This window comes from Spodoptera frugiperda, chromosome 18 (assembly GCF_023101765.2).
Source record: "Spodoptera frugiperda isolate SF20-4 chromosome 18, AGI-APGP_CSIRO_Sfru_2.0, whole genome shotgun sequence".
NCBI lineage: Eukaryota > Metazoa > Arthropoda > Insecta > Lepidoptera > Noctuidae > Spodoptera > Spodoptera frugiperda.
Genome location: NC_064229.1, coordinates 2,194,761 through 2,217,415, shown reverse-complemented (window position 1 = coordinate 2,217,415; position 22,655 = coordinate 2,194,761). Strand labels below are relative to the sequence as shown.

Genomic DNA, 22,655 nt, shown 5'->3' with positions numbered 1-22,655 from the left:
AGTTAAAACAAACTATAGGTCAACGCAGCTAAACTTCACCTTATAACTATAAGCTATTGTTTAAATGTCATGGCCAAACATTTTTGTACCGCGATTTTTCCTCAAAGGGATAGATTTGTGGTACATGTATGGAAGTATTTTATTTCCACCAACTACTACACTTCCCAATCCCAACAGGCCCAATCGCCAATCCTTAAATTCCTTACCCCTAAAACGGCAACGCACTTGTTTCACCTCTGATGTTTCGGGGTTCCATGGGCGGCAGCTATTGCTTTCCATCGGGTGATCCGTCTGCTCTTTTGCCAATATATCCCATAAAAACATTACTTATTTCTTAAAAACTAGCTAGAAAAAATAGAAAGTTAGGTATACCTATATCAATGAAAGTACATTTGTAGGTAATTTTTATATTTTATATTGTATCGAAAAGTCAATATAATTATTTTTGACTGAGGAAACTACCAAAGGAATGCCATTTGCGGAAAGCTCATACACCATAGTGTCGTGTGCCGTGACCGTAGCTAAATGCATCGCGTGTACCTCAGGCTGCCGTGACGACAGCGCACCGACGTAAGATATAATCCTCCACCCAAGCCCACGTGCGCGCCAACTCGATACCCCACACTAAACAACTACATACATGCCATTTCTAATGATCATCACATAAGATTTTACTGGGGATAGGCTGAAATTCACATATTGTTTCATACGACCACTTTTTGTGATGATGGAGTATAGTCTCCCTAAAACAGGCTTTGTTCCCTAATGAGTAGACATAGTCTTTCCGGGGCTGCGGACTACCTAGCTCCGGCTCGAAGTTTTTAGTCAGTAAGAGTCTGACACTTCCTCTCGCTTCGCCCAAGGCAGGAGATGGCAATGGATGATGTTTCCCCTTAAAAAAATACATAGTATTTCGTGTTTTGTACATAGCAAGTCATTGGTCATAAATTTCAAACTATGCTGTTACTCAAAACTGCCAAACCTCGCATATCTCTTTGCTCTCACTAGCGACTAATCAAGCGCGCGGTTTTTGTAGTCAGTCTTTATAACGACCGAATTTAAAACCTTTCTAATCAAGAATAATCCGGTCATTCTGTCTAAGATGTGCTATGAATCAGAATAGATTTTCCCCATACAATAACTTACACAAAATATTGAACAGAATGTTATCTTACAAACATAACAAATAGACGAAAACTTTCCAAAAAGCTTGTAGTACGGCGGTAACCCCGCGCACACACCCATCGATCATGCGAACGTTTATTAACCAAACAATGTACGCTCCCTTTCTTAAGCTCACGGCGACCAAATATCACAATGCTAGTTTTTGCCCGCTTTTTCATTCGCTGGAAATTAGATTTTCCATACGGAATACATCCTTCAAACGGACATTTCTATCAGAGAAAATAAAACTAAAACGACAACAGTTGAGAGAACACAACTGTTGTCAGCTTTCTTGCTTCAATTTGTACTTTCTCATAAGATCCTCAAGTTTCAACAATAGCTCTTTTTGTAAGAGAGTAAAAGAATTTGTTATTTAATAGAATGCTATAGTTACCATACTAAACTGTAGTACTATAGTTAGTTTCGAATTTAAAACGAAAAAAACTAACATAAAGTTTTTATACCCAAAACCAAACTTGAGACTCCATACATTCCTACAAGGGATCTTCAACAATACCAATGGCAAACACACGTACAAATATTAGTAAAACAATAACGTACTACAAACACATACACATTACAGCAGGTACGTAGGTAGGTATAGACAAATGGCAGCCTCGCTACCCCTCGTTAGTGGAGGCAGGGCACGTGAGCTCAGTTGCAACCCGACCTCCGACAGGAACGCGCGCGCCCTCCGCACCGTGTTTACAAACAAACGAAAATAAAATATATTTATTAAAACAATATTTTCTCTCGTGTCGTGGTAATGCTGCCAACTATTCTATCGACTTTATTCATGTTCTATTTATTAGTATTACTTATCCTAGTGTTCCCCCTATCTAGGTATACTAAATCTAGCCTTTTGTTGGGAAATGACAATTGAATTTCTTTTCGACTTAAGTTCAACGACATTTTAAACTGAGGAAATATAGACAAAGCAGTGTTTTTGTGACTACATTGTGTTTTTTGTGTATAAAAGTACGTTTTCGTCAGAATATTATTAAGTTTTTGCTGTCATGGAGAGAACAACGGGAGTTTTGAACTAAGTTTTATGTACATCAAGAAGATTTTGAAACGCCATTCTGTCAGTAGTGTTAAAATAAAAATCCTCACTTAAATAAAGGGTTGTGTAAGAAAATACCTAAAAAAGACAAGCAAAAATTAGTGAAAAACATCTTGTATTAACTTCTTGTCTGAACAAGAGCAATAAATTCTTGTCAAAATATTAACTAACAGGGAATTTTAAAAGTATATACCGCGTTACGCCCATTAATAAAATACCCTGTAAAGTGCTGACTGCGATAGCGGTCACCCAGTGCAGGAGTACATTCAAGATACTTCGGTACGAGCGGCGATGCATACCGCTAGACACCGCGAATATGGTGCTCAAAGTCAAAGTCCGGCTCAAGTACTCACAGAACCACATCGTCTGGCTCTTCAAACGAGTAAGTTATATCACTTTAAACTTCAATAAGAAAGGTTTCTTTTACAGTCAGAAGAAAGTCTTTCTCCAAGTACTTAATTAAGGGATCATGAAGTGCATTTGCTATAAATATCATATGCTTTGCATCATGTACTCTTGTTATTGTTACCTTTCATTTTTGTGGTGATGTATCATGATTGTCCTTTACTTAAACTTGCAAGGTCTTAGTGCAAGTTCCAGTAAATAATCGGCTATTTACAATAATAAAAAAAATAAGAAATAGCGATTGAAAATACATTCAGATAGATAATCGCAATAAAACAAAAATAGCAAACACCTTTTGCATTGCAAATTTTAACTTGACATGGAATAAACATCACCCTACTTTCCTTTATTAAACCGATACCAAAAACAAACAAAACTGAAAAAAAACAAACAATAACAAAATGTAACATAATTTTAATGAAGAAACTGCAGCGTCCTCAGTAAATTATTCACGGACTTGATGCAATTAACCTGTCACGTCCGTAGGGGGTACTACCCACCCCCTTGTAACTTAAAACACTTGCAAGGGGTCGGTTCGCCGTGAACTTGCCCTTGGGACTCGACCTGTGACCTTACGGGGCGATAACCATCGGCCGCCGCTGGTCGCAAATGTACCTTTATTTCTATACTAAGTTAGCAAGCAATTGAGGGTTGGTTTCAGACTTTCTGTAATTGTTTTTGATTGGACGGTTTCTATTATTCGTTTAGTTTTTACGGCGGTTTTTTTTAACGTTGACTTTAGTGATACAGTTTTTGAGGACTTAATTACGATCTGATATTTTCTACACAATTGTAATAAGGGTGTTTTTTGTGCAATTTAATTTAAAACTTTTTTGCTTAAAATTTTCCAGTATGTATAATTTTTGATAACATGGAATAGACAAAGGAAAACTTTTAAGGCCACTGAGGTACTTATACTAAAAATTCAGAAAACAATCAAAGGTATGTATCGAACCCGCTTCAAATTTGTTCGTGATCCCTAGCGACGAAGCAGTCGTACGCTATGTTTAACTAGGCGTGGTCTCCACCACTTCTGTATTTGTAGGAAAGTTAATATAAACATGTCTGCATGTCCAGGGTCGAGGACTGACAGGCCTGAAGAACCTGGGCAACACGTGCTACATGAACTCCATCATCCAGTGCCTCAACAACACCGCCATCCTCGTCACCTACTTCTGCAACGGACAGTATCTGGAACATGTCAACAGGTTGGTACACACCTGGTACTTAACAGGGGCCTTAGTCTGCTATTACAATTGTGTCAGAATGGTCGATCACTGAGCAGCGCAAGAGGGACGGAGCTATACAACCTACATAGCTCCGTCCTTCCAGTAGACTAAGGCCCCAGGTTTATCCCAGTGTGCATTGTTCTTTGATTATTGTCTGTAAGATTGGATCTATGAAAGTGTATCCTAAAAATTGTTCTGCCATGATCCAGTCATTTTTATATCGACTGTTGAGAGGCTAATTTATCTAAGAGTTTTTGCGATATACACCACGGAGAAAAAATCGGTTATTCCGAAAGTGTATATCTATAAATTAATGTCGCAAAAAAAATGTCGCTTAGATCATTTAGCCTTTCAACCATCGAATTATTATCTCTTGGGAATGAACACAAGAAATATTGTATGTGGCAGGTCCCACAGCACTCGCGGCGCGATAGCGGAGGAGCTGGCGGCGGTGGTGCGCGCGCTGTGGTCCGGACAGTACCGGTTCATCGCCACCAGGGACCTACGGGTACGTAGCACTTACCATAATATTTATTTTTGCAAATAGGTTACAATCTAACTTTTCTACACGTCAATCTCTTATGACGCCATTCTTTGCGGTCTGGAGCCTTAGTCTGCTATTACAATTGTGTCAGAATGGTCGATCACTGAGCAGTGCTGATTTTTTTCATCTTCCACCAATCAGATTACACGCAGCCACACATTAGTCATGTAATCTTGACTTTCGTCTTTCTGATGAACAATGTACCTAACTGATAAACAATGTTCCAAACGATAATTTGCCTTCAAAACCAACTCATAGATGTGTCATTTGAGATTATTTTGTTGTTGATGTTCTCCAGAACGAGGTGGGCAAGCACCAGCGCGCGTTCCGCGGCTGTGAGCAACAGGACTCGCACGAGTTCCTCACCATCCTCATGGACTGGCTGCACCTCGACCTGCAGTTCTCCATCAACGTGCCGCAACACAAGGTCAGTCACACTCCACTCATGGACTATAGGGACTCGCACGAGTTCCTCACCATCCTCATGGACTGGCTGCACCTCGACCTGCAGTTCTCCATCAACGTGCCGCAACACAAGGTCAGTCACACTCCACTCATGGACTATAGGGACTCGCACGAGTTCCTCACCATCCTCATGGACTGGCTGCACCTCGACCTGCAGTTCTCCATCAACGTGCCGCAACACAAGGTCAGTCACACTCCACTCATGGACTATAGGGACTCGCACGAGTTCCTCACCATCCTCATGGACTGGCTGCACCTCGACCTGCAGTTCTCCATCAACGTGCCGCAACACAAGGTCAGTCACACTCCACTCATGGACTATAGGGACTCGCACGAGTTCCTCACCATCCTCATGGACTGGCTGCACCTCGACCTGCAGTTCTCCATCAACGTGCCGCAACACAAGGTCAGTCACACTCCACTCATGGACTATAGGGACTCGCACGAGTTCCTCACCATCCTCATGGACTGGCTGCACCTCGACCTGCAGTTCTCCATCAACGTGCCGCAACACAAGGTCAGTCACACTCCACTCATGGACTATAGGGACTCGCACGAGTTCCTCACCATCCTCATGGACTGGCTGCACCTCGACCTGCAGTTCTCCATCAACGTGCCGCAACACAAGGTCAGTCACACTCCACTCATGGACTATAGGGACTCGCACGAGTTCCTCACCATCCTCATGGACTGGCTGCACCTCGACCTGCAGTTCTCCATCAACGTGCCGCAACACAAGGTCAGTCACACTCCACTCATGGACTATAGGGACTCGCACGAGTTCCTCACCATCCTCATGGACTGGCTGCACCTCGACCTGCAGTTCTCCATCAACGTGCCGCAACACAAGGTCAGTCACACTCCACTCATGGACTATAGGGACTCGCACGAGTTCCTCACCATCCTCATGGACTGGCTGCACCTCGACCTGCAGTTCTCCATCAACGTGCCGCAACACAAGGTCAGTCACACTCCACTCATGGACTATAGGGCTCCTCTACATAAGGTTAAGGGTTAAGGTTTGCCATAATCTCCACATATGACAATTATGATTGTGACAAACGTCTGAAAACCCTTAAACCTTCGACCACTTATTTTTATGGTGGGGGGGGGAATCATCCAATGACTTTTCCGGCCTTAGGCGAAGCGACAGGGAGTGTCAAACTCTTACTGACTAAAAACCACCCCGTTCTTACTCCTGCTTTTGGAACCGGAGCTCCGGTAACCCGCTAGGTAGTCCGCAGCTCCGGACCTTCGACCACTATGTGTATAAATTGACCTCACTATTTGAACTATACTCAGTAATACTTAGTAGCTCCAGAGAGATGTTGATTGGGGTCCGTTTCTAATCAGGAAGACAGTAAGGCTGTGCTAAGCTACCCCACGGTTTTAAGTTAGTCTATGTGTATGTGTATGAATTAATTATTAAGTAGCCTAGTTGCAGTTGCATTTGCTATTTGCCAAGATTCTTGACAGAATTTGTCCATACATCCAATGATAAAGCTAAAGAACATCCATGTGTTGCAGGACACCCTGCCCCCCTCGGAGAAGGCGTGGCACGAGTACACGAAGTCGAAGGAGAGCCTGATCCTGCGGCTGTTCTACGGGCAGATCAAGTCCACGGTCCGCTGCACGGTCTGCGGCAAGCAGAGCGTCACGTACGAGTCCTTCTCCAACCTCTCGCTCGAACTGCCCGCCAACGCCAACCGCTGCTCACTCAGTGTGAGTAGACCAATGACTTATTATGATCATCTTTTATTTGTTGCTTATGTAGAGCCCAATTTTCTGCTCAGTAACTGGAGTCAATATATTGTGAGGTCTTCTTTAGTTATAAAAAATTAATACCCGAGGACTACATCCGCAATTAGTTTACAGGACAAGTAATATCTCGGTACACTAGCAATCCTGGGGGCAAATTAACTCGCAGTAGTCCTGACTAATAGGATAATGCTTAAGGAATACTTGTTAGAGTTTTAGTATACTAACATACATTTTAAAATTTGTACGTACTATTATAAGTCCAAAGAGACAGTTTTCATTTTATTTACCTTACAAAAGGAACAAGGCCTCAAAGCTTGTTTCAGTATTTCTTTTCAGAGTCGATAACCATTAAAGAAATATTAAAATTCTTATTTGTATAAACTCTACCACAGGATTGCCTAAAACTATACCTGAACGACGAGACGATACCAGGTTGGAACTGTCCCAACTGTAAAGAGAAGCGAGACGCGCTGAAGAAGCTGGACATATCGCGGTTACCGCCCGTACTCGTCATCCACTTCAAGCGGTTCTACGTGGACCCCAAGGAGTACATGTGCAACGCGTACCGCAAGAAGCAGACGTACATCGACTTCCCGCTGGAGGAGCTCGACATGCGACACTTCGCGCACTGCGGCGGGCCCCACGCGTACAACCTGTACGCCGTGTCCAACCACTACGGGTCCATGGAGGGCGGACACTACACCGCCTACTGCAAGAGTAGTGTCTACGGCAAGTGAGTGACGCATTTCTGTATTTTTGTCCTTGAACAAACTATACTGCTCATGTTAATAGTGTTTGAAAAAACGATGAATTTTGTCTTTGATTGTATATGATCTTTAATTTTTTTCTGCTTACTAAATGTCAGCTCAGGCGATGAATGTTTAATCTAGATAGAGACTTTAACGCCCACTAGTGCCCTTAGCAATAAATTATAGCAAGATAGACGAACGTAAAGATACAGGATCTCTTATATCATTACTAAAATAGGTGATATTTATAGTAGTGAGCATGTAAGCATAGTGGTTGGTATGTTTCCAGATGGTACAAGTACGACGACCACGTGGTGACGGAGATCCCGCCGAGCGAGGTGAAGTCGAGCGCGGCGTACATCCTGTTCTACTCCACGCGCGCCTCGTGATCCGCGCCGCGCCACAAGCGCAAGCACCCCGACACCGCGCCCCCGGCGTCCGCGCCGTCCGCGCCCGCGCCCCCGCCGCCCCCGCCCGCGCCCTAGCCGCGCTCGTGGCCCGCGTGTAGTACTGTATACTAGTGCCAGTACTCGGCCGACATCTTACAAAAGACAATGGGACTCTTACATTACGATGATGCAACGATTCAGTCAGAATCCACTGCGAGCGGTCCACACAACTCTCGGCTGAATCTATCTCGATTAAATTTATAATTAAGGCGTTTGATTAGCGCATAATTCACTCAAGTATGGTTGGTAAAGTATTTTTACAATACGACTCGTTTACAGTGGATTCTCACTCAGTAATCCTATAGCAAGTATTTATATATTTATTTAAATATTTAATCTACAATATAAAATTTACAAATAACCTTAAAATGTTAGTTGAACAGGTACCAATTCTGTGAATACAAACTAAAGCTTTTTTATGTTCCTAGAATTGGGGCCTTGACATAAATATGTATGCAATATATCACATGGTTTTTATGAAAAACCACTAAAGATCTGTTTCAACACCTCCGGGCAAGATTTGAATAATGTTAGATAAGGTAACACCATGTATGTATAGTCAGTATGTGCAATGTGATTGGTGCGGAGGTAGCGAGATAGTGACCGAGGTAACTACACGTTACGTGGCACACTGCGAACCATACCTCTATCTCACTCTTACACCTATAGAAAAACAAGCGTGCGAGTGAGACAAAGGTAAAGTCTGCTACACAACGTGCACTTACCTCGAACTAAAGCTTATAGTTGTAATATGATTGATGTATAAACTACGCCTTGTACAAATAGCTTTCCATGTTACGATGACATAGAGGTAATATTTCATTAATTTATTGTAATATTTTTAGTTTCTTTTATTCTTAATGTTGCAGTTGTATTTTTTTACTATTCTTCAATTTCAACTATGGAGCGACAAAGTTGCTTTATAGTGTCTTCTTTAACTTTTTTTCGTCTTTTATATAAATGGCAATATAGCTTGATCGCTCTGAAGTTAGACGCAATGTGTTTGTAGCATACTTCAGTCCGGTCAAGTTGTGTTGTCGTTGCTGTTCAGTTAGCAACGACTGCAACGTGTGATGCGGCGCACGTACCTTGTACAGTCCACGCCGGGCAGGGAGCCAGCACTAGTGTAGTAGGCGACAGTAGGCGACTGTACATGAGGACACTGACATTAAAATGTCGTCAGAGTATGAATGATATTCGTGAATGAACACTTAATGTTTATGAATGAAAGACTGAACATGATTGGTATTGTACCTAGATGTATTCCATGTTTGTATTGCACGTGTCATGACCGCTTGTTTCTCTGTAACTGGTGACTTAGCAATTTGGTAACTCGAGTCAATATGGACATTTTATATACATTATATAGCGTTTGTATGTACATATATCTAATCCAAGGACGAGACAGCTGTCGAATTTACGCCAATTTAATTATTAAGACAATTTATTACTGACAATATGATGATCTAAGGTCGCTGTTAAGGCAGGAGTACATTGCTGCGGCGTGACGTGTCGTGTCGCGTCCGAAGCATATCGGTGTCATACATTCGCTACGGTTCGAGACATACATGTTTATAGAGTCACGTCGCTTGTAATGTATTTCTGCCTACACAGCATTCTATGAACGCCTTACTTATTCGTTTATAATTTCGGCATTGGATCATCACTTGGATAAAGTAATTTGGTATAAAGTTAGTCATTTAAACAGTCAATATAAATAAAATAGGGAATTTGTAAAGCTCTGCCTACCCTTCGGATACAGAGTACGATTGACTATTATAATCGATGTACTCTTACCCACTATGTATGTAACTACTTGAATTTACTTGTACCGATTTAGTTTGTTTCGCTAATTCACCAGATTTCATTAATTAATAGCCAGTGTACGCATTATGAATAATGACATCACAATAGGGATGGTGACGACATATTTAGTGCTATCAGTCAAATAATTAATGAACATTAGGGCCGAATTTTCAATCCACATAACCAGATGTTGCCTGCGACTTCCTTTCTACTTCTTTACATCAGCTACCTAAGTACCTATCCGTTCGTCGTCGTTCGTACCCCCAAAAGTCCCATCAAAATCGGTCCAACCATTCTAGAGATTCGCCGGAACAAACAGACAGACAAACAAAACATGATATTTTGGTGTGTGTATCGTATGTATATTTATATGTACCTATGCAGTAATCAAAAGCGGTTATTTCAATATTACAAACAGACACTCTAATTTTATTTATTAGTCTAGATTGACGTCTGGCAGCTTTTGTATAGATAAACTCAAAATAAAAGTATTCTTCCGATAAAGTTATGTAGCGTTGAAAAAATCGGCCCTCAGATACATAGTTGTTGTCTACAAAGACGCAATGATATATTTTATAACCAGTACGTCTTCATGAAAATTGAAAAATACATGTCTAATATTTTTGATAAATCTAGCAGGACTTTATAGAATATTAATTCATCATCCCTATTTATGTAACTATAGATCTCAATATAACTTACATGCTATAAAAGGTACCACAATTGCTTTTGAGAGCTTGTATTTCCAAAATATGTAAAGGTACTAGGTCTCACTAGGTTTTTGAACTCATAATGTGTACACTCTTAATTTAGATTCGCAGCAGTTTGCTGGGATCTGTCTCATTAACTAAATTCTTCCCCCATCTCGGACATGTGCCATTTGCAATGATTTCCATAAAAACATTACGATTTGGTCTCGAAAAACAATTTTTGTTATAACTGTTGTATGAACATTTGTATATAGCATACATTAATGGTTTATTGTATGTAAAATATATGTAAGACAAACTTTATTAAATTCTTTGTTAATATACATTATTTCTTTTTATTTTTTCTGTAAGTATACTATGTCGAGAGGAGTAGAGGAGTCACAGGTGTGTTGCCCGCCTTATAAAAAGGAAATCTTTTTTTTCTTGAACGTTTAAAGGTCGTATCGGTTCGAAAATACCGCCGACGGGTTTGAAATAATAACATCTTGAATATAGTCTTAACATTATGTAATTACTAATATCACAAATCAAATATTTTTACCTAGCTTATTATTTTTACAGAAGGTAAGTATGGTTTAGCCATTAATTGAAATATTTATTATTTGCTTTCCAGCTGCAAAATCTTATTCATAGTAGCCAATCTGCTTTGAGCAAGCACTGTGCTTGCTCATTTCTTCTCTATTTGAGAAGAGGTCTCTGATGCTCCTCTGCCATGTGATATGATGTGAGTCTCATCCTAGCGAGCTCCTCATTGTTTGGATTGCATCAACATGTTCATTTCTATCAAACAGTTCTCCATGTCCTCATCATCTTCTAGCCCATTATCCAAGTCTTCTTCATCTTCTTCCATATCTGACCGATTCATATTTCTATTTGCTGGAATTTAAATGTTATGTTACATTAACTTTACTTGCAGTATTATCTTTATATATATAATTCTTCTGTAAGTGTGTATGTCACTGAACTCCTTTTAAACGACTGGACCGATTATGATGAAATTTTTTGAGTGTGTTCAAGGGGATCTGAGAATGGTTTAGATTCAAAATTTTGTCTGCTGAACAATGTTTTTTTAATTATTTTTTAATTTATTAGTAGTTGTTGATTTTGGAATGTTTTACATCGGATCCGACAAATTTTCAAACTAAAGACGTGTAGACAGGACAACGTTTGTCGGGTCCGCTAGTTATAGTATAAATTTCAAATATCATTGCTAAAAATGTAACAATAATCACAAGAAAAAGGTATCTTTTATCATTGGTCGTACTATAATTTGAAAATTACATACATATGCAACCACCTGTCTCCCATAGGGGTAGGTAAAGACAATAGAACACCAATTGCTATGATTCTTACACACCTCTAGCATTATCAACAGTCATTAGTCTTCATGCATTAGATATTTAGAAAATTATTGCAATGTAATGGATAATAGTTAATTAATAGATTAATATGTATATTTTTACTGTGATTATTACTTTTGTCAGTATAAGCACATATAAAGAAAAATATTGTTGAGGACTACAATATCAAGGATCCTTTCCTGTAATTAATTTACAGCGGCAACACTTACCAAACACAGAGTCTGTGACGGACAAATTAAGTTTTTCAGTATTGCAGATTTCATCATCAATGTTGCTGAGAGGCACATCAAACTGAGATGAAGTCACAGGGATGCTCGGTTCATCAGGTAGAGACAGCTCAGGAGACTTGGAAGTTGTAGGCTTACTACTCTTATTACTATTATCTTTGGTGGTAACATTAATTGGTATTATAGTAATGTTTGTATTCGGTAGTGTTGCAGTAACACTAGTGGGTGTAATAGCAGTAGGTATTGCAGTAACAACACCGCTTGGTGCTGATGATAAGCTGTTCTTCAGTTCCTCGTTCAGAACAGATGCTCTTAGATTTTCTAAATGTAGCTTTTCAATCTGAAAACATACAATTTATATTGTTATGATACACTTTAAAAAAAGCAATACAAGAGTAGGCGCGACTAGAGTTTTTCTCCATTATTGTACGTGAGTAAACCGAGATTTTTAAAGTAGTTATTCTCACGGTAGTTATTACAAAAATAAGACATAACCATGATAGATTTAATGAAAAGGCTAAGCTTATAAAAGCATCATTTATGATGAATACTCTGCATGCGCTGTATTACTCCGAATTGAATATATAAACTACTTAATTTTGTTTATTTACAAACCTGTAAACCATTTCGTTGCTGTTTAAGTTTTCTCAATGCGTCAATAATCCATTTTTCTTCCGCAAGAAGCTGTGCTTCTTCGGCTATTTTCTGACTTAAGCGCGTACTTATTCTGTGCATATTGATTCTGAAGAATTTGCAGCCTGCATAGACTTTTATTTATTTACCAAAATGCGAGTACACCTAAAATGGAAATTATGTTTATTTATTGACATATGATGACATTGACAGTGACAGTTGTAGAGATTAGAGAGGCGTAGACTTATAGAGTTACAGTCAAAGACTGAAATAATGATTGAAAGGAAATTTCGAATTTTAGTCATTTCTAAATCCCTTTCCCCCAATGTGTTTTCTTATTTTAACATTCTGATTATGTCTTTTGTATTTTACGAAACCAAACAACTGGATATTAATAAAAATTAAATAATCTACATAGATAGCCATAAACAATGTGAATGCCCTTCGTGTCTCTGGTCTAAAAGTTCCACAAATACCGACACCAGAATTAGTTTTTGAAGTCAAATATAAAATAAAATTCGCGGTCAGGCGCGGCCAGGCGATTACTAATCACTGCAGGCAGTGGGTGTTTGACCAGTCTTGTTGAGACTTGTTGCGTTCGCCGCCGCGTTGTAGTCGCGTACACAATACTACAAGTTTTTCGCGAATCTTATAGAAATCTGTTGTTGTCCGAAGCTATAAATAGAACAAGATAGTAAACAATGGCTTTCTACTCGGAATCAGAGTCGGACAATGAGTATGAGCAAGTGTGTACTCGAGGAGGCGGCTGTGGTGGCGGGAGTGCCGCCTTACCCTTCGACCCCGCAAGTATCGAAAATGTGATATTATCAATTAGCGACAATTTCGATTTCCGCGTTATTATGAGCGATGAGAGGACCAAGGGAGCATTCCTGGTGACCACTGGCTTGGCCATCGCTGGAGGACTGATTGGTCGCCATTATGGCGGTAGAATTGGAGCAGCTGTTGGTGGTGCTGTGGGCGGCGCGTGCGGTCTTGGGATAGTCGGTAAGTTATTAGACAAGAAGTGCGCAAGATTCGATCCTCCTCATTTTCTTTTCTAAAAATATCTTGTTTATTTACTATTTAATCAACATCTTTAACATTTGAAAGTAATAGCATATTTCCAATATTTACAGTCATATACAAAAATAATATAGGTATATACTGAGCCATTCAGTGCTAATTTCCAACATCCAATTATATCATGCAAATGGCTTGCTAGCTACCTAGCTTGTAACCATCAAATCCTTTTTGGGTCAATAGTGATGTAATCAATAAATGATGTAATTTTACAAATTTTTCTTCAACCTAAGTTCCACTAATTCTTTAACTACCTTCTTAAAAAAATGTCTTTGTTTCAGCTGTTTCTATGAGGAGCATTTGGCAAGATATTAAGGATAAGCTATCAGACTTGTTTGAAATGGTGTATGACTACTTAGCTGGACTGGGTTTGGACGACTACAAGCGCGCTGCAATGTTCCTTACACAACAAGGGGATAAGACACAACTGGCTATGCTCATTCTTGAAACAGCTTCTGGCATCTTAGGAAAGAAGATTTTGTCTAGCATCACTGCTGCATAATAATAGTAATTTTATTAATTACAAAAAAAAAAATTGAGACCGCTTGGAGTTTGAGTGAATGCCGCAATACTTATGAGCGGTCACCGGTGAATGCTTGATTGTAACGAGGATAACAAATTAACTGTGACATCTAATGCAAATGATACTTAAATTATCAAACTGATTTGACAATAAATTAAATGTGATATGTATTTTAAATTAGAGCTTAAATTAATGTTCATTAATGAAGACAGAGTATTTTATGTGAAATGTTGACCATTTTTTAAAATATTTTGGTGCTGTATGACATTGTGATAATCTTGACCAAATCAATATTAAATTAGTTTTATTTTCATGTTGATCATGAAGATAGTCATATTTTATGAGGGCTTTTTAAATATGGTATAATGGAAAACTGAAGATTTAAAAAATATTTTAGGTTTTTCCAGACAATCTCTATGAAATTTTGTGTGCATGGTATCATGTTATTTATCTTGTCTTGTATAAAAATATTTTTTGTCATTGATATTGTAGCATAATATTAATATTTTAGTAATTAGTTTTAGTTAGTAAGCTATTTTAGTTTAGAGTATAACTTTTTATATTGCTGTCATGTATTGTAAAATCTATATGTGGTTTGTTTGTACTGTTTTAATAAAGAATGAATAAAGTGTATATCAATAAATATCTTTTTACTTTACAATAAGTTTTATTTAATAGATAATATAAGTGCCACGGAACAGATAATACCCATGGGAGTGGGTTTAATTTCCTATTTGTAGAGTACCTATTTTGTGTTTGATTATTTGTTTCTATAATTTTTTATTACTTTATATTCTCCTCTTTGGTGACATGTATAGTTGCCAATGCCAACCTCTGTAGACCTGAGATGGCCAGGCAGGGTGATGTAAGAGTAGGATCTCTCAAATCCCGGACCTGCGGCCTACTTAGCCGGGTTACCGGGGCTCCGGCACAAAAAACAAGAGTAGGAACAGGGTAGTTTTTAGTCAATAGGAGTCTGACACTCCCTCTCGCCACGCCCAAGGCGGAAGAAATTATTTGACTGATTTCCGCTCTTCAAAAAAAGGAAAGGATTAAATTCTTGTCCCTGGTCCCCTTGCCCTTATAGTTTTTCCAACTTTATCACGGTATCATATCCATTCATCTCATTTTCTGTCTACCCACGTCTCGAATATCACGGTCTTTTTCACGTATCCTAATTTACCTACTTAATTACCGATAAAAAGATTTAGATATCGATAACGTGAATACCTATTATAATATAGTAAGTAGGCTCTACGCATATTATTACATTACCTAAATATAATAAAAACGAATGCTTATTATAATAATATAATGTATGTATTTTAAAGTAGGCTCTACGCATATTATTACATTACCTAAATATAATAAAACAGTGTTTCTAAATGATTTTATCCCTAATCAATTGTGATGTGAAGTGAAGATATGAATTGTTACATGAAAAAGTATTTTTATCAGAATTTTAAAGGTCAGAAACTCACTGGGGATTCCCATAGATGGTTTAAATTATGTACAGACAGCCAGCAGATCAACCTACTCCGTTCTGTCAAATTTCTTTATTCGATTTTCAACTTTATGTAATTGAAATAAAGTTGAACATTTAATTAACAAAATGGTCAGATTCAGATTGGAGAAGATAAATATCTGTAGCTATACCTATCTAGATAAAATAAAAAAAGGGGACATACCCCGTTTTTGCAATAAGATTTTTCGATTGTTTTGCACAAGGTTTTTCAGTAGAAACGTGGCAGTCCAGCCGTAAAGAACATCTGAAACGTCGCGAATGTATTGAGCAAGAACGGAACGTTGCGACATTATTTTTTAAATTCCATTTACGTCAAAATACAAGTGACGTTTGGATAGAAATTAGAATATTTTTGTTTACTTGCCAAAAGTTATATTTTGGTCCGTCTGAATAATTCATTCAGCAAAACTAACCAGTGTACGCAGATATAATATCAAAATAAATAAAATGGACATGCAAGTGCAAAATTTCGACGGCCGCCAAGTGAGATTTAACCGAGTTTGGATAGAACAAATTCTGCTACAAATTTGTGAGTAAATCATTAATGTTTTTTATAATATTATTAATACATACTGTTTACCAAAGGTTAAGGATCAACAGAGTACGTCATTTAAAGAAGTAGCTACCAATGTAAAACAAATTATGTATGGTAACGTTTAAAGAGGTACATAAATGTTTGGAATATTAAATAACTCAAAAGAGGTACATAATAAAATGAACATTGACCTTTGGTTATCAAAAATATGTTACAGAGAATTGTGACAACAATGTTAGATACTTATTAAGTTTACCCTTACCATGTCTTCCTGACCTCGGTAAAGTATTTTATTATCAGTTGGAAAAATTTTACCACTAAGTTGCGGTTACAACCATTTACATTGAACATGAAGTCCTCAATGTTTTAATAAATAAACAGATAAGAAATGTGTAATTAAAACATACTAGAAACAGATTACTTGCTATTCTGGGTCTGCGAGTAAGCATACCCACAACACAGAATAAAAACCTACTTAACCTCTGGTCTTCGGGTATATGAGACACAATAGAACATTGTGTCTCAGCCAGATTTGCGCTCTAGTCTACTATGGCTTAAATGTTTTGGAAATAAATTGTATGTGTACCTTATAATACTTTATCTATATCTATAATATAAAAATCAATTGCTGTTTGTTAGTCTCACTAAAAGTTGAGGACAGCTGGACTGATTTGGCAAATTTTGCTCATGAATTATTTGTGGAAGTCCAGGGAAGGTTTAAAAGGTTTTAAAAAAGTTATTGAGGCAGTATGAAGTTTGCCAGGCCAGCTTATGAAAAATAAATAATAGCAGATTGTTTGTTAAGTAACTCAAATGTTTTAACATAAAAGTTATCAGTAACTTAATTATACATTGTGAATATAACATTGACATTTTAAAAGTACCTATTTATGTTTTAGTATGAATAAATGCTTTGACGTTAACTTTGACCTATTGCCAGCGCCTACTTTAATAATGTTATGCAGTTCTTTGTTAGCAATCTGTACATAAATGTTTGCAATTATTCAGTCAGTTTCTTTTGGATCACAATACAAAAATAGATTTCCTGTGATTGTATGTTTGAGTGATATCAGTTGGTACATCACAAACATTTTGTTTGGGGTATAAAACAAAGGAATAAAATAATATAACGTCTTTTAAACTCTGAAAGGTTATGCAGAGGCTTTATTTCTTCAAGGGGTAGGCAAAGGTGCACATTACAGCACTCAATGCCACTAAACAATTACATATCTAAATTTTAATGCACTAATCTATAAAACTGAAGAGTTTGTTTAAATGCACACATGTTATTCGGGTGGACCAATTATCGAGGAGAGTTGTAGGCTATATAACATCACGCCACGACCAATAGTAGCTACTAGCTAGTTACATTATAAACCTCTTTGTACCATGTAGTTTTAAGAAATGAATATTAATATTTCAGCGGATGCATTCGAGATACGTATAGTATGGGATGGCAACGCGGCGCTGTTGACGACGGTGATGGCAGTCGCTGGCGGCGTGGTGGGCGGGTATGCTGGAGGTAGACTCGGGGCTGCGCTCGGAGCGGGCATCGGAGGAGCAACAGGATATGGAGTATCAAGTGAGTTACTGGTGGTTTTAACATTTAGATTTATTTGATCAACAATTTTGGTTGATGTTTTTCAAAACACAATGATAACATAACAATTATGAATGGCATAAGATAGAAAGTTGTTTACTTATTAATTAGTATATGCCTTGGGATACATGAAACAGGAAGATAAATAAAAAAATTATAATATGATACCTGCCTCAAGCCAAGGATCAAATTGCCCTTCATCTTAAAACTTTTCTTTTTATACCAATCCCACTTTAATTAATTTAGCCAACAGTCTGACTGAACCAAAATATGAAACTAATTTTAAGTTAATTATTGCATTACAGCCATGGTCTCACTAAGACAAATATGGGAGACAGTGAAGGAACAGCTGAACGAGCTGCTATTCATAGTATTCAACTACCTCCGGAGGCTGGATGCTGGGGACTACATGAACGCGTTCAGAATCCTCATGCGCTGCATGGAGAGCAGACGGGAGCTGGTCTTCACCATCGTAGAGTTCATTGCCGACAAGCTAAGCACACAAGTTACATCCAGTATTGCTTACCATCACTGAATGTATCGACAAGTTTACAGTTTTGGTGCGTTGTTCCTTGAACGAACTATGTCTGTACAAATGCAGGATGCATATTCATAATAAGGGGTGAGCCCTTTTTTTGTATTTTAAGCATATTGTATGCACCTGCGTCGTGGTAAGGTAAACGAGCACGTAAATATATAAACTAGTCAGCATATTTAAAAATACAAATTCACAATTTAGGAATGTGCACCTAACTTATCTGACAATGCTAGTGAGCTTCAAAAGCGTCTAGATTGCTATGACTCTACGCTTTGGATTCAAGTGTGAAGGGGCTTAGCGATAGTTCGATACTTGTGACCCCTTTAGTTACTTTAGGCAGGAATTAATGTGATAAACATAGCCTTAATGGAGACAAATAATCTGATTGTTTTAGAAAATTCCAATCTATTTGAAACTATTCAAAGGTTATTTTATTTAAATGGGATATTGAAGAAGACTCTTAGAATGTAGACAAACTGAAAAGTGCTCGAACTTCTTAAAATATTATTGATAATATTTCTTCTAATAATTTGGTATATGTTTTTAAAAGTAAAAAAACTGAATCAAAGTATCTCTTAGTTGTTGACCAACGAAGAAATCGCCGTCATTATAATATATGTATGTAGAATCATTATAAACTTGTATGTATTCAAAATGTAATAATTGTACTACCAAGGACTATAAAGATATATGTATATTAGGCATGATAAACTTATCAGGTATTAGTTTTACATATTTCTTTATCTGAAAAGAAATTAAATTAGCACGTGTGACGTCACCTGACATCGTTTTCACATACAATAGCGTAGATAATAAAAAATACATATTAGGCATAATAAATATATATGTTCCTATATATTGTATTAATTAAAATGCTCAATACATAGTTTAATTAACTCTGCAAAGCGCTTGTGATGCCTCTGGTACTAATGCATCGGTGGCGGTTTTATTACTTGTAACTAAAGCCGCCAACCGTGAGCTACACTAAAAACAGTGATATTATTGAAACATTTCTGATAACTGTGGATTACTCCTAAAATGGCCGTCCTCTTAATGTTAAGAATTTGATAGTAATTTGCACCTTTGTGATATCTTTAATACACTAATATATTATTACTACTTATTTATTATAAAAAGTACTATGCTCTTGTACCTATAAATAAAAAATGAGGACCTAAGATTTGCACCGCCAAAATGGCGCCTATGACGCATAAAAGTCCAATTAATTAATAAACTAACGATTTGTTAACTAAAAATCACGGTTTACTCAGGTATTGTTAATGGAGAAAAGCTCTACTAGTTTCAAATGATATTTAGTTAATTTAGTATGTCTCACTATAGTTATTATAAAAATATAACGGATTGTTATTAGCAAATATTCTATTTGTCCATTGGGGCCTTCATATTAAAGTGCCTGTTATCATGCTCAATTTATTTATTTATTTATTTATTAGGTTCACCAACGAATGTTTACACTAATGCATACTTATACTATACTGTACACAGACACATATCAGAATTGTTATAAAGTTCTTCTGGAATATATTAATTTATGTAACTAACAGCAAATCCGAATTTAATACTAAACGCCTGTTTAAAAATGTCTGATTAAAGTTACTGTTAGCTTAAATTACACATATTTCGACATCATTATCTATATATAGTCCGTGAAAGTCTTCTACTGGACTATGAGCCTTCTCTACAAAATACCGGGTTTTCTCAAGCTCCACGCGCGGCAGGCAGAGTTTGAGATCCCAGTTGAACGGATCACGTTTATAAGAGATCGCTGGGATTCCATACTTTAAGTTCGCTAGTTATCCTAGTTATAACATAGTTGAAGCAATAGAAACAATGTAACCAAGAATTGCATTGTGAATGTGATTTTGACAGACAGACATTTTTAATGTTATTATTTGCTTTGACGTTCAAAAGGGTCCTTCCTGGTCTATTTGTAATAAATAAAATGTTCACTATTAACTTTCAGATTGATATCTCCGTCAGTTTTACTAACAGAAACTTAATCAGACAATATAAGACAGGCTTTTAGTTACGTATTTATATTGTTAATGTTTTACCCAAAGAGACAATAATATATTATTTAGAATATTTTAGTAAGTAAATTAAGTTTGATGCAAATATTTTGAATTTGTTTTCAATTATCTCAGTTGTAGTGTTATTTTTTGTATGGAATGGTGTTGGAAATAAATCGTTTTACATGTTTTAAACTGTTTTTTCATTAAATTGTGTTTTTTATCGAACATTTGTGACTTTTCAAAAAGCCTTTTACGATGTTTTGAAGCCCTGATACTTCGGACGTAGCGTAAGGTAACGCTTTTCTTGAGGAAAATGAAATATCATGGACGAAGCAACGCAGCGCAATAGGCAAGTGGGGTACGGGGCTTTAGTATACTTTTATATATACTTTTGATAAATAATAAACAAAATTCAGAGGGTGAATGGATTGTGGCTCGTTTTACATTCCCAAATAAATAGGTTTTGATGCAAATCTCTAAAAGTAACCCTGGCCGCGCCGATGTCAATCACTGCGCTAATCACGTAGTGGGTCCATGGTAAGAAATAAAACAACGAATAGTTTTTCAATATCTGTATTCAGTGCGCAGTTTTACAAAACAGGAACAAGTTGTAAGCTATCGCTATCACTATACTATTAAGGCAACTGTTGACAATCACTCTGGGGTCTGCTACCAACACTGACAATTATTGCAATAGCTATTAAAATAATTATAAAAAGTACTAGCTATAGGCCAGTTTCAAAATCCTACATCATTATAGGTAAAGGTATTCTGAAGCATACAGGACAGCTACGATTGGGCTGTATAATTTTGACATTAAAGAATAATTACTGAGATTAAGTACATTGAATTGAAATTGCATTGAGATTGGTTTCAAAAGTAGGGCGCTTACTTTTGAATAACAGTGATCTTCATGGCTATTATAATAGTTAGATATTAATTATTCAGCTTCCATGATAAAATACATACATACGTACATAATTGTAAAATATATATTTTTTAAACAAAAATATTTATTTAAATAAATAAGACGCACACAAAAATAAATAACAGAGAAACATAATTCTATTTGTTCATGTATTAATAACTACTCTATGTAACTGTATTTTAAGTACTGATAACTATAAGTATATAAATGCAAGTTTTTTTAAAAAGAAATCTACAATAAATCTAAGTACGTAACGTCAGCTATTATTGTTTGTAATACTGCATTATAAAAAAAATAAAACTAAGTAACAAATAAATAAAATATTTTAGCATTTATAATGCAAGCTTTTAGCATAAAAGTATAAGTACATATGTATAGTAATAATCACGTCAATGTCAAACAAAAAGTACGTATCATCGATTTTGGTCCAGCTGTTTTCGAGTTTTGAAGTTTATGTTTGCAACAAATTTTTATATATGAAAATTAAACTAGTTTAACAAACAATAAAATAGAATAGCAATAATATGATTTAACAATGATAAATAAATAAATTCCCCAATAAATGTCAGTATTAGTAAGTAGACGCCACAAACATCTTAACACATCACTACATGTCTTAGTTTTATCGATATCGATACTTCATCCCACCTCTTTCACACAACACTATGTGAGACAAGGACGGCAATGCTTATCGACTAAACTGGTGATGGATCGCACCAAAAATATTATTTTTATAAGGTTTTATATTATAAGTGATTATTGTTAACTTTTTAAATCAATTAAGAATCCCAAACTCGATGCCTTTACTCAAAATATGGAATTTGACGCAAAATGACTTTGCTTGTCTTAAGAATTGAACCATAGTATTGATTTCCATTAAAACCATTTTAAATACTCAAAAAATCACTGGTAATATAAACTCTATAGCAATTATTTAAGTGTACATTCTACTAGCTACTTTATTGTCTACCCCATAAGTGCTAAGTTTGAAGATCAGCTAGTTTCGGTACGATCCATCTTTACAATAAGTTTATATAACTAGAACCTACAGGAATGTCTAAATAGGTGCACTAGAGAATGCAAGGTAAACGCAATTCTTCTGCTTAACATTAAAGTTCATTTTTGTTTACATCTTCACGAGCAAAAAAACGGTCATGGATACCTTAATGATTGATCAATCATAAAGGTTGTTATTAATCGTCGAGGTTAAAAACAGTAGTATTAATATTTTACTCGAAACCATGCTTTTGTTGTATATTCTTTTTGTTGATGAAGATGTAAGCTTGGATTTAATCCTAAAATCTACATTTCTTATTAGTTACAATAA

At 36.7% G+C, this 22,655-nt stretch overlaps 4 protein-coding genes across 7 annotated transcripts in view; 3 read left to right on the top strand and 1 right to left on the bottom strand.

The window, feature by feature from the left end:
- LOC118277891 (ubiquitin carboxyl-terminal hydrolase 8) overlaps positions 1–10,668 on the top strand; it is a 37,336-nt gene extending 26,668 nt beyond the window's left edge. For 3 of the 4 annotated variants that reach the window (XM_050700086.1, XM_050700087.1, XM_050700088.1), the window contains 6 exons: positions 3,710–3,840; positions 4,270–4,369; positions 4,704–4,943; positions 6,398–6,592; positions 7,024–7,364; positions 7,670–10,668. In XM_050700086.1, the coding sequence (XP_050556043.1) occupies positions 3,710–3,840; positions 4,270–4,369; positions 4,704–4,943; positions 6,398–6,592; positions 7,024–7,364; positions 7,670–7,769 (1,107 nt within the window). In that variant the 3' untranslated portion in view covers positions 7,770–10,668. The remainder of the gene's footprint in view (positions 1–3,709; positions 3,841–4,269; positions 4,370–4,703; positions 4,944–6,397; positions 6,593–7,023; positions 7,365–7,669) is intronic. The other variant, XM_035596895.2, reaches the window with a different exon arrangement.
- Positions 10,669–10,835: 167 nt separating this feature from the next.
- Positions 10,836–12,749, bottom strand: LOC118278090 (uncharacterized). Its single transcript, XM_035597158.2, has 3 exons — positions 12,549–12,749; positions 11,916–12,273; positions 10,836–11,221 (listed from the first exon to the last, which is right to left on the bottom strand). The coding sequence occupies exons 1-3, from the start codon at positions 12,666–12,668 to the stop codon at positions 11,094–11,096; spliced, it is 606 nt and encodes a 201-aa protein (XP_035453051.2). The 5' UTR covers positions 12,669–12,749; the 3' UTR covers positions 10,836–11,093.
- Positions 12,750–13,017: 268 nt separating this feature from the next.
- On the top strand, positions 13,018–14,833 carry LOC118278211 (uncharacterized). The gene is made up of 2 exons (XM_035597329.2): positions 13,018–13,571; positions 13,928–14,833. Exons 1-2 carry the CDS (start codon positions 13,268–13,270, stop codon positions 14,146–14,148), a joined length of 525 nt encoding a protein of 174 aa, XP_035453222.2. The 5' UTR covers positions 13,018–13,267; the 3' UTR covers positions 14,149–14,833.
- A 1,063-nt stretch (positions 14,834–15,896) lies between these two features.
- On the top strand, positions 15,897–19,768 carry LOC118278229 (uncharacterized). Its single transcript, XM_035597356.2, has 3 exons — positions 15,897–16,223; positions 17,653–17,811; positions 18,135–19,768. Exons 1-3 carry the CDS (start codon positions 16,142–16,144, stop codon positions 18,362–18,364), a joined length of 471 nt encoding a protein of 156 aa, XP_035453249.2. The 5' UTR covers positions 15,897–16,141; the 3' UTR covers positions 18,365–19,768.
- The last annotated feature ends 2,887 nt before the right edge of the window (positions 19,769–22,655 follow it).

Excerpts from the sequence above, each read along its gene's own strand:
- LOC118278211 (XM_035597329.2), top strand. The coding sequence starts at position 13,268 with ATGGCTTTCTACTCGGAATCAGAGTCGGACAATGAGTATGAGCAAGTG. Across the intron at positions 13,572-13,927 it reads GTGCGGTCTTGGGATAGTCG|CTGTTTCTATGAGGAGCATT; the intron begins GTAAGTTATTAG and ends TCTTTGTTTCAG.
- LOC118278229 (XM_035597356.2), top strand. The coding sequence starts at position 16,142 with ATGGACATGCAAGTGCAAAATTTCGACGGCCGCCAAGTGAGATTTAAC. Across the intron at positions 16,224-17,652 it reads ACAAATTCTGCTACAAATTT|CGGATGCATTCGAGATACGT; the intron begins GTGAGTAAATCA and ends TTAATATTTCAG. Across the intron at positions 17,812-18,134 it reads AACAGGATATGGAGTATCAA|CCATGGTCTCACTAAGACAA; the intron begins GTGAGTTACTGG and ends ATTGCATTACAG.
- LOC118278090 (XM_035597158.2), bottom strand. The coding sequence starts at position 12,668 with ATGCACAGAATAAGTACGCGCTTAAGTCAGAAAATAGCCGAAGAAGCA. Across the intron at positions 12,274-12,548 it reads AGCAACGAAATGGTTTACAG|ATTGAAAAGCTACATTTAGA; the intron begins GTTTGTAAATAA and ends GTATGTTTTCAG. Across the intron at positions 11,222-11,915 it reads CGTCACAGACTCTGTGTTTG|CAAATAGAAATATGAATCGG; the intron begins GTAAGTGTTGCC and ends TTTAAATTCCAG.